The following is an 11,619-nucleotide window of genomic DNA, read 5'->3' as shown; positions in this document are numbered from 1 at the left end:
TAGCTGAAGTTGCTGTCTCACTGCACTGACGAATCTAATCAATGCTGCTAGAGTGGCTGAACACGATTGCTCAGTAGTACAGGAAACTTAACATTGTGACACGCACTCGATACTTGCGGAGCATTGAAAGTGATGTAAGAATTACGACCTCGAGCTAATCCATAAATTTCTAACATGTAACAGCATATATGACAAGAATCTGAAGCCATAATGGGCATCGAAACCAGACAAGATTACTTTAAGGGCAAATAAAGATCCGCTCTTCAGTCCTCTGGGTGAGATTGTGGCCGTAACCCGATGTGGTCTTTTGCTCTTGTAGCCCATCCACCTCAAGGTTTCTGTATGCTGAGAGGCTTTTGTTTGCTCACCATCATTGTAAAGAGTTATTAGACGAGTTATTATATCCTTCCTGGTAGCTTGAACCAACCTGGCCAATCTCGCCAGTCACCGAGTTCACATTTCCTCTTAACGATGTTTGATGTGGACATTAACTCTGAAGCCCCTGACCAGTATCTGTATGATGTTATGCATTGTGCTGTAAGTGTGGATTTGTGCGTGTAGGTGTGTATATCTGTAGACGTGTATATATAGTGCACCCACTTTCAATTGTTTGTGGTCCTCACCACCGTCTACGAACAAACCAATAACCCCACACACACGCATACACACCCTATAATTCATTAACATGTAGAAGCACTTTTAGCAACAATAACTTGAAGTAAACATTTTCTTCAAGGGATTCAGTCTCGCATCATTCAGGTTCTTGACCTTTGAGCGCATCTGTTTATACACAGCTCTCTTAAGATCCTGCAAAGGAAGGAAAAGAAAAAAACAAACCTACATGCTATGAGAAATGTATTGAAATCTGTTCAAAGATGTTGTTGAGTACCACACAATTGTTGTTTAGGCCCTGAATAATAAAACCATAGACAGTGAACATTAATGTGAAATGGCATGAGGTTTCTACGTTTGCATTGTGAATGATGACCCTCTTGTGTTTTCTCTAGGCTGTAGCAGAGCTGAAGAAGAACGGTCTAGACATGAACTTTTCTTTCCTCAATTACGCTCAGTCCAGCCAGTGCCGAAACTGGTCAGACAGCTCAGTGAGTTATGCTGCTGGAGCTCTTATAGTTCATTGAGGTGAAATCACCCAGGAGCAACTCCGAAGACCTCAGCAACATCTCCAACTACTTAAAAAAAAAAAAAATAGCTCAATCACCCTGAACCTCTCTGCCTTCTAACCCCGTTTCCTTATTTTCTCTTTGCCTTTTCCAATGAAAGGACCTTAGATTTGCTGAGATGAGCTACACAGCATTAAATACTAATTAAATATTTTCAACTATCGCACCCTTCTCCCTTTTTATTCCCTGTTCCACTTTGTTAATGTTCTAGTTTGGAGTACATCTGCAGCCTGTGCTGCTCTGTACGGTTTTCGGTTGTTTTTTTTTTTTTTTTTTTTTTCCTTTGCAAGCTTTCCAGCAGTCGATTTTGTAGCTTGATGGAATCATGCAAGGACTTTACCTGTCAAGTTCTTCAATATCTGTAAGAACATTTGGTTCCGTTAAAGTTGAAATAAACAATGTATCCATAACGACAACGTTCTCTTTTGCGGATCTCTGTTAATGTAACCTACCTAATAATAAATACGAGTTTTATCATAATGCTGCAGTAATGAAATAAAAATAAGGCGACCAACAACTTTGGTACATTATTATAGGTGCTGGAAATAGCCAACTAGTGAGGAGTCTAAGGGCTACACAGATAAAGTCCCCTATCCTCTTAATTACAATGGCAACCTTTTGTATTTTTTACTTCAGCCTATTAAATTCTTTCTGCTTGCCTGTACATTTTCTTCCCTTCTCTTAATATTTTACATTAATTAGTTTAGACTAGAATTTTAATTAAAAAGCCTCACAGATTCTTACTAACCTAAATGGTTGCTGGTAGAGCAGCACAAAGAGACAGACAGACAGACAGACAGACGGTGACCTCATTTAAATTCAGCTGCTATTATTAGTTCTGTAAATTATGTTGGCAGTCATGGATTCCCTCTAATGGCCTGAATCACTGTCCGGGTTCAGTAGATATACACGTCACCTTTGACGCCCATTTTACCATAAAGCTGCTTAAGTAAGTAGTCCTGGTGTTAATGTAACATCATGAAACTATGGATGGATTAAACGTTCCAGTGCTATCATGAAATATTGGAACTCTTGGAATGCTGCTTGTCTGATCAGATGAATGGACCAGAATTAACTGATGTTTAATGAACGATGTTGCGTTTGTTTGGTTCTTGTTGTGTTCTTTGCATGATCTTGTATATCTTATACATATAGGAATAATAAGTATTAGCAAAAGCTTTTGTATTCAACCCATGTGTGCTAAAACATCCTCAACATTATACCACAAGTCTTATTACCGTACGTAATGCTGGTTTTACCATGCAGATGTTTCTGGGTCATGTTCAAAGAGAAAGTCCTCAGAAATTTGAATCGCAAATGGCATCAATAATGCATTAACGATGACTTTATACATCCAGAAATATTGAGAGGATTGTGGATCATTTTGCTCTTGGCATGGTGTCACTTCTCTCTTTAAGGAGATAAAAGGCTCCTATACCTTTTTAGTATATGATAATAAATAAAACAATATATTCCTCTTGTTGATAGTTGTAAAAGTTGGACTCAATGTGGAAATGGAGTGTATACCACTGTGTCTATACTTTTTATCACTGAGCTCTGTGCTGACCGAAGACCTCAGCCTCTCGAACAATGGACTCTTCTCTCGGTTGAGATCAAGGAAGCGCTTTCACTCCCTGAAAGTAAAGAGATTGAAGAGGAGCTTCTTCCCATAGGCTCTTTAGGCCCTCAAACATGATGGCAACTAGAACTTGGACTTTTCTAGACTTCTCTGGAACTAGAATGGTACATGGCTTCAGATTATGCTAAATAATTTACACCAGATGCTCAATAGTGTCTTTTGATGCTTCTTATAACAAAAGTCTGTCACTTATTTTTTTTTTTTTTCCCTTCTTTTCCACACCTACCATACGTAATGTTTCCAATAAGATATGCAGGTATCTACTTACAGAATGTATAATCAACAAAGATTTATGTGAAAAGTCCGACAAAATATTGGCTAGTCTTTCAGTTTCATTGTCCATCACGTGTACATCAGTCATGTCTAACTGCCAGTATATTAGGTGCCACATTTATTAATAAGGATATTGTCATAAATTCAGTGCCAAGTTCTTTATACTAACAAATATATGTCTATTTCCTTATTACCGCTGACTATTATTTAAAACCCACCAGGGCCATGTTATAAATTACTTTCTGAATTTGAGGCTGATTTTTCTTCTCAAATCTTCTTCCGCTTATCCGAACTACTTCGGGTCACGGGGAGCCTGTGCCTATCTCAGGCGTCATCGGGCATCAAGGCAGGATACACCCTGGACGGAGTGCCAACCCATCGCAGGGCACACACACACACACTCTCATTCACTCACATAATCACACACTATTCCAATCAACCTACCATGCATGTCTTTGGACCGGGGGAGGAAACCGGAGTACCCGGAGGAAACCCCCGAGGCACGGGGAGAACATGCAAACTCCACACACACAAGGTGGAGGCGGGAATCGAACCCCGACCCTGGAGGTGTGAGGCGAACGTGCTAACCACTAAGCCACCGTGCCTCAAATCTTCTTGTTTCTTTAAACTAAGTGTTGGAGACTACAATATTACTGTCTGACTCCACGTAGCTTGATCAGGCAACTGAGTACTTAGCGCCAGTGTTTTGCTACACTCAGGATAATGTAGTGCAAAAAGAAATGAGAAGAAACTAGAGATGAACAGAAGACCACTTGTAAAGTAGAACGTAAATGGTGTCAAACTTTCAAGCCTCTGAAGCTACAGACAATCTCTTTCCAGATCTCAACATCATTCCGCCCTGATTGAAGGGTGGAATGAAATAATGCCAGATGCATTCAAACATCATCTAAACACAATCGGTTCTTCTGTAAGCACTGGTTATGTATCATCTATCTATCATAGATTGATCTCCTAAAACCAGCTTCAAAACTTTATCTATCTATCTATCTATCTATCTATCTATCTATCTATCTATCTTGTTTTGAAGCTGGTTTTTGGAGATCAATCTATCACAGACAGACAGACAGACAGACAGATAGATAGATAGATAGATAGATAGTCAGACAGACAGATAGATAGATAGATAGATAGATAGATAGATAGATAGATAGATAGATAGATAGATAGATAGATAGAATCTTGTTTTGAAGCTGGTTTAGGAGATCAATCTATGATAAATAGACAGACGGACAGACAGACAGACAGATAGATAGATAGATAGATAGATAGATAGATAGATAGACAGTCAGACAGACAGAAAGATAGATAGATAGATAGATAGATAGATAGATAGATAGACAGAAAGATAGATAGATAGATAGATAGATAGATAGATAGATAGATAGATAGATAGATAGATAGTCAGACAGACAGAGAGAAAGATAGATAGACAGAAAGATAGATAGATAGATAGATAGATAGATAGATAGATAGATAGATAGATAGATAGATGGATGGATGGATGGTTGGGTGGATAGATAGATAGATAGATAGATAGATAGATAGATAGATAGATAGATAGATAGATAGACAGACAGACAGAAAGATAGATAGACAGAAAGATAGATAGATAGATAGATAGTCAGACAGACAGAAAGATAGATAGATAGATAGATAGATAGATAGATAGATAGATAGATAGATAGATAGACAGTCAGACAGACAGAAAGATAGATAGATAGATAGATAGATAGATAGATAGATAGATAGAGCTTTGTTTTGAAGCTGGTTTTAGCAGATCAATATGTTATATTTGACATAACCTTGTCCTACACCCATGTACTGAGTTTAATTTTCGCTGAGAGACGCGTGTATACAACCTTCGTCACACGTGTATACAACAAACGTGTAACTTATGCACCAGGTAGATGTTTGTTTTATAACAATCTTTTTTCACAATGCTGATTCCATTTAGTCCATTTAGGTCAACACATGCAAACGAGCTCTCGGGACAGCTTTAGCACTGTATCGGTGATCTTCACATGCAAGCGAGTACAGAGAAAAGCAGCCTTTCTGAAACTTCAGGTTTTAAAATGTTTATTTGGTTTCACTTGGATTCATTTATTCTTTAAAAGGTTGATAAACGAGGCCCTACATTGTGTTAACATATTGTATTACACTCCAACACCATAGATGGCGGCAGAAGCAGTTGTCTAATATATGCTGAACTAACGAGGAAGAAGAAGAACCTTAGCAGGAAGAAGAAGAAGAGAATAAAATAAACATCAACGTAAAGGATGAAAGCTGTTCGCTAAATTGGAAATCTATTTAAATGCGTAGTACATTATGGATTTATTTTGTATGCACACTGAAAACTACAGGAGGTATTGGCATCTACATATGTTTATATATGTATATGTTTTGGTGTGTATTTTTTATTTTAGTTTATTTTTGCATTAAATGGTGACATGTAGAAGTAGATTAGTGTGTGTGGTGTCATGTAAAATTATATTAGTGTGTGTGGTGTCATGTAGAAGTAGATTAGTGTGTGTGGTGTCATGTAGAAGTAGATTAGTGTGTGTGGTGTCATGTAGAAGTAGATTAGTGTGTGTGGTGTCATGTAGAAGTAGATTAGTGTGTGTGGTGTCATGTAGAAGTAGATTAGTGTGTGGTGTCATGTAGAAGTAGATTAGTGTGTGTGGTGTCATGTAGAAGTAGATTAGTGTGTGTGGTGTCATGTAGAAGTAGATTAGTGTGTGTGGTGTCATGTAGAAGTAGATTAGTGTGTGTGGTGTCATGTAGAAGTAGATTAGTGTGTGTGTGGTGTCATGTAGAAGTAGATTAGTGTGTGTGGTGTCATGTAGAAGTAGATTAGTGTGTGTGGTGTCATGTAGAAGTAGATTAGTGTGTGTGGTGTCATGTAGAAGTAGATTAGTGTGTGTGGTGTCATGTAGAAGTAGATTAGTGTGTGTGGTGTCATGTAGAAGTAGATTAGTGTGTGTGGTGTCATGTAGAAGTAGATTAGTGTGTGTGGTGTCATGTAGAAGTAGATTAGTGTGTGTGGTGTCATGTAGAAGTAGATTAGTGTGTGTGGTGTCATGTAGAAGTAGATTAGTGTGTGTGTGGTGTCATGTAGAAGTAGATTAGTGTGTGTGTGGTGTCATGTAGAAGTAGATTAGTGTGTGTGTGGTGTCATGTAGAAGTAGATTAGTGTGTGTGGTGTCATGTAGAAGTAGATTAGTGTGTGTGGTGTCATGTAGAAGTAGATTAGTGTGTGTGGTGTCATGTAGAAGTAGATTAGTGTGTGTGGTGTCATGTAGAAGTAGATTAGTGTGTGTGGTGTCATGTAGAAGTAGATTAGTGTGTGTGGTGTCATGTAGAAGTAGATTAGTGTGTGTGGTGTCATGTAGAAGTAGATTAGTGTGTGTGGTGTCATGTAGAAGTAGATTAGTGTGTGTGGTGTCATGTAGAAGTAGATTAGTGTGTGTGGTGTCATGTAGAAGTAGATTAGTGTGTGTGGTGTCATGTAGAAGTAGATTAGTGTGTGTGGTGTCATGTAGAAGTAGATTAGTGTGTGTGTGGTGTCATGTAGAAGTAGATTAGTGTGTGTGTGGTGTCATGTAGAAGTAGATTAGTGTGTGTGGTGTCATGTAGAAGTAGATTAGTGTGTGTGGTGTCATGTAGAAGTAGATTAGTGTGTGTGTGGTGTCATGTAGAAGTAGATTAGTGTGTGTGTGGTGTCATGTAGAAGTAGATTAGTGTGTGTGGTGTCATGTAGAAGTAGATTAGTGTGTGTGTGGTGTCATGTAGAAGTAGATTAGTGTGTGTGTGGTGTCATGTAGAAGTAGATTAGTGTGTGTGGTGTCATGTAGAAGTAGATTAGTGTGTGTGGTGTCATGTAGAATAAGATTAGTGTGTGTGTGGTGTCATGTAGAAGTAGATTAGTGTGTGTGGTGTCATGTAGAAGTAGATTAGTGTGTGTGGTGTCATGTAGAAGTAGATTAGTGTGTGTGTGGTGTCATGTAGAAGTAGATTAGTGTGTGTGGTGTCATGTAGAAGTAGATTAGTGTGTGTGGTGTCATGTAGAATAAGATTAGTGTGTGTGTGGTGTCATGTAGAAGTAGATTAGTGTGTGTGGTGTCATGTAGAAGTAGATTAGTGTGTGTGGTGTCATGTAGAAGTAGATTAGTGTGTGTGTGGTGTCATGTAGAAGTAGATTAGTGTGTGTGTGGTGTCATGTAGAAGTAGATTAGTGTGTGTGGTGTCATGTAGAAGTAGATTAGTGTGTGTGGTGTCATGTAGAAGTAGATTAGTGTGTGTGGTGTCATGTAGAAGTAGATTAGTGTGTGTGTGGTGTCATGTAGAAGTAGATTAGTGTGTGTGGTGTCATGTAGAAGTAGATTAGTGTGTGTGGTGTCATGTAGAAGTAGATTAGTGTGTGTGGTGTCATGTAGAAGTAGATTAGTGTGTGTGGTGTCATGTAGAAGTAGATTAGTGTGTGTGTGGTGTCATGTAGAAGTAGATTAGTGTGTGTGTGGTGTCATGTAGAAGTAGATTAGTGTGTGTGTGGTGTCATGTAGAAGTAGATTAGTGTGTGTGGTGTCATGTAGAAGTAGATTAGTGTGTGTGGTGTCATGTAGAAGTAGATTAGTGTGTGTGGTGTCATGTAGAAGTAGATTAGTGTGTGTGGTGTCATGTAGAAGTAGATTAGTGTGTGTGGTGTCATGTAGAAGTAGATTAGTGTGTGTGGTGTCATGTAGAAGTAGATTAGTGTGTGTGGTGTCATGTAGAAGTAGATGTGTGTGTGTGGTGTCATGTAGAAGTAGATTAGTGTGTGTGGTGTCATGTAGAAGTAGATTAGTGTGTGTGTGGTGTCATGTAGAAGTAGATTAGTGTGTGTGGTGTCATGTAGAAGTAGATTAGTGTGTGTGGTGTCATGTAGAAGTAGATTAGTGTGTGTGTGGTGTCATGTAGAAGTAGATTAGTGTGTGTGTGGTGTCATGTAGAAGTAGATTAGTGTGTGTGGTGTCATGTAGAAGTAGATTAGTGTGTGTGGTGTCATGTAGAAGTAGATTAGTGTGTGTGGTGTCATGTAGAAGTAGATTAGTGTGTGTGTGGTGTCATGTAGAAGTAGATTAGTGTGTGTGGTGTCATGTAGAAGTAGATTAGTGTGTGTGTGGTGTCATGTAGAAGTAGATTAGTGTGTGTGGTGTCATGTAGAAGTAGATTAGTGTGTGTGGTGTCATGTAGAAGTAGATTAGTGTGTGTGGTGTCATGTAGAAGTAGATTAGTGTGTGTGGTGTCATGTAGAAGTAGATTAGTGTGTGTGGTGTCATGTAGAAGTAGATTAGTGTGTGTGGTGTCATGTAGAAGTAGATTAGTGTGTGTGTGGTGTCATGTAGAAGTAGATTAGTGTGTGTGGTGTCATGTAGAAGTAGATTAGTGTGTGTGGTGTCATGTAGAAGTAGATTAGTGTGTGTGTGGTGTCATGTAGAAGTAGATTAGTGTGTGTGGTGTCATGTAGAAGTAGATTAGTGTGTGTGGTGTCATGTAGAAGTAGATTAGTGTGTGTGTGGTGTCATGTAGAAGTAGATTAGTGTGTGTGTGGTGTCATGTAGAAGTAGATTAGTGTGTGTGGTGTCATGTAGAAGTAGATTAGTGTGTGTGGTGTCATGTAGAATAAGATTAGTGTGTGTGTGGTGTCATGTAGAAGTAGATTAGTGTGTGTGTGGTGTCATGTAGAAGTAGATTAGTGTGTGTGGTGTCATGTAGAAGTAGATTAGTGTGTGTGTGGTGTCATGTAGAAGTAGATTAGTGTGTGTGGTGTCATGTAGAAGTAGATTAGTGTGTGTGGTGTCATGTAGAAGTAGATTAGTGTGTGTGGTGTCATGTAGAAGTAGATTAGTGTGTGTGGTGTCATGTAGAAGTAGATTAGTGTGGTGTGGTGTCATGTAGAAGTAGATTAGTGTGTGTGGTGTCATGTAGAAGTAGATTAGTGTGTGTGGTGTCATGTAGAAGTAGATTAGTGTGTGTGGTGTCATGTAGAAGTAGATTAGTGTGTGTGGTGTCATGTAGAAGTAGATTAGTGTGTGTGTGGTGTCATGTAGAAGTAGATTAGTGTGTGTGGTGTCATGTAGAAGTAGATTAGTGTGTGTGGTGTCATGTAGAAGTAGATTAGTGTGTGTGGTGTCATGTAGAAGTAGATTAGTGTGTGTGGTGTCATGTAGAAGTAGATTAGTGTGTGTGGTGTCATGTAGAAGTAGATTAGTGTGTGTGGTGTCATGTAGAAGTAGATTAGTGTGTGTGGTGTCATGTAGAAGTAGATTAGTGTGTGTGGTGTCATGTAGAAGTAGATGTGTGTGTGTGGTGTCATGTAGAAGTAGATTAGTGTGTGTGGTGTCATGTAGAAGTAGATTAGTGTGTGTGGTGTCATGTAGAAGTAGATTAGTGTGTGTGGTGTCATGTAGAAGTAGATTAGTGTGTGTGGTGTCATGTAGAAGTAGATTAGTGTGTGTGGTGTCATGTAGAAGTAGATTAGTGTGTGTGGTGTCATGTAGAAGTAGATTAGTGTGTGTGTGGTGTCATGTAGAAGTAGATTAGTGTGTGTGGTGTCATGTAGAAGTAGATTAGTGTGTGTGGTGTCATGTAGAAGTAGATTAGTGTGTGTGGTGTCATGTAGAAGTAGATTAGTGTGTGTGGTGTCATGTAGAAGTAGATTAGTGTGTGTGTGGTGTCATGTAGAAGTAGATTAGTGTGTGTGTGGTGTCATGTAGAAGTAGATTAGTGTGTGTGGTGTCATGTAGAAGTAGATTAGTGTGTGTGGTGTCATGTAGAAGTAGATTAGTGTGTGTGTGGTGTCATGTAGAAGTAGATTAGTGTGTGTGGTGTCATGTAGAAGTAGATTAGTGTGTGTGGTGTCATGTAGAAGTAGATTAGTGTGTGTGGTGTCATGTAGAAGTAGATTAGTGTGTGTGGTGTCATGTAGAAGTAGATTAGTGTGTGTGGTGTCATGTAGAAGTAGATTAGTGTGTGTGGTGTCATGTAGAAGTAGATTAGTGTGTGTGTGGTGTCATGTAGAAGTAGATTAGTGTGTGTGGTGTCATGTAGAAGTAGATTAGTGTGTGTGGTGTCATGTAGAAGTAGATTAGTGTGTGTGGTGTCATGTAGAATTAGATTAGTGTGTGTGGTGTCATGTAGAAGTAGATTAGTGTGTGTGTGGTGTCATGTAGAAGTAGATTAGTGTGTGTGGTGTCATGTAGAAGTAGATTAGTGTGTGTGGTGTCATGTAGAAGTAGATTAGTGTGTGTGGTGTCATGTAGAAGTAGATTAGTGTGTGTGTGGTGTCATGTAGAAGTAGATTAGTGTGTGTGGTGTCATGTAGAAGTAGATTAGTGTGTGTGGTGTCATGTAGAAGTAGATTAGTGTGTGTGTGGTGTCATGTAGAAGTAGATTAGTGTGTGTGGTGTCATGTAGAAGTAGATTAGTGTGTGTGTGGTGTCATGTAGAAGTAGATTAGTGTGTGTGTGGTGTCATGTAGAAGTAGATTAGTGTGTGTGGTGTCATGTAGAAGTAGATTAGTGTGTGTGGTGTCATGTAGAAGTAGATTAGTGTGTGTGGTGTCATGTAGAAGTAGATTAGTGTGTGTGGTGTCATGTAGAAGTAGATTAGTGTGTGTGGTGTCATGTAGAAGTAGATTAGTGTGTGTGGTGTCATGTAGAAGTAGATTAGTGTGTGTGTGGTGTCATGTAGAAGTAGATTAGTGTGTGTGGTGTCATGTAGAAGTAGATTAGTGTGTGTGGTGTCATGTAGAAGTAGATTAGTGTGTGTGGTGTCATGTAGAAGTAGATTAGTGTGTGTGGTGTCATGTAGAAGTAGATTAGTGTGTGTGTGGTGTCATGTAGAAGTAGATTAGTGTGTGTGGTGTCATGTAGAAGTAGATTAGTGTGTGTGGTGTCATGTAGAAGTAGATTAGTGTGTGTGGTGTCATGTAGAAGTAGATTAGTGTGTGTGGTGTCATGTAGAAGTAGATTAGTGTGTGTGTGGTGTCATGTAGAAGTAGATTAGTGTGTGTGGTGTCATGTAGAAGTAGATTAGTGTGTGTGGTGTCATGTAGAAGTAGATTAGTGTGTGTGTGGTGTCATGTAGAAGTAGATTAGTGTGTGTGTGGTGTCATGTAGAAGTAGATTAGTGTGTGTGGTGTCATGTAGAAGTAGATTAGTGTGTGTGGTGTCATGTAGAAGTAGATTAGTGTGTGTGTGGTGTCATGTAGAAGTAGATTAGTGTGTGTGGTGTCATGTAGAAGTAGATTAGTGTGTGTGGTGTCATGTAGAAGTAGATTAGTGTGTGTGGTGTCATGTAGAAGTAGATTAGTGTGTGTGGTGTCATGTAGAAGTAGATTAGTGTGTGTGGTGTCATGTAGAAGTAGATTAGTGTGTGTGGTGTCATGTAGAAGTAGATTAGTGTGTGTGGTGTCATGTAGAAGTAGATTAGTGTGTGTGGTGTCATGTAGAAGTAGATTAGTGTGTG

General features: G+C 39.0%; 2 protein-coding genes across 5 annotated transcripts in view; both read left to right on the top strand.

The window, feature by feature from the left end:
* The window catches only part of memo1 (mediator of cell motility 1), a 12,020-nt gene extending 10,423 nt beyond the window's left edge, over nucleotides 1–1,597 (top strand). For all 3 annotated transcript variants that reach the window (XM_060864457.1, XM_060864456.1, XM_060864458.1), the window contains exon 9: nucleotides 1,008–1,597. In XM_060864457.1, the coding sequence (XP_060720440.1) occupies nucleotides 1,008–1,139 (132 nt within the window). In that variant the 3' untranslated portion in view covers nucleotides 1,140–1,597. The remainder of the gene's footprint in view (nucleotides 1–1,007) is intronic.
* Nucleotides 1,598–5,341: 3,744 nt separating this feature from the next.
* The window catches only part of tasp1 (taspase, threonine aspartase, 1), a 30,121-nt gene continuing 23,843 nt past the window's right edge, over nucleotides 5,342–11,619 (top strand). For both annotated transcript variants that reach the window (XM_060864455.1, XM_060864454.1), the window contains exon 1: nucleotides 5,342–5,477. The gene's annotated coding sequence lies outside the window, so the exon portion shown is untranslated. The remainder of the gene's footprint in view (nucleotides 5,478–11,619) is intronic.

Source organism: Tachysurus vachellii, chromosome 2 (assembly GCF_030014155.1).
Source record: "Tachysurus vachellii isolate PV-2020 chromosome 2, HZAU_Pvac_v1, whole genome shotgun sequence".
NCBI classification, from domain to species: Eukaryota; Metazoa; Chordata; class Actinopteri; order Siluriformes; family Bagridae; genus Tachysurus; species Tachysurus vachellii.
Note: the sequence above shows the minus strand (reverse complement) of the source record. Positions and strands in the feature narration are given on the sequence as shown.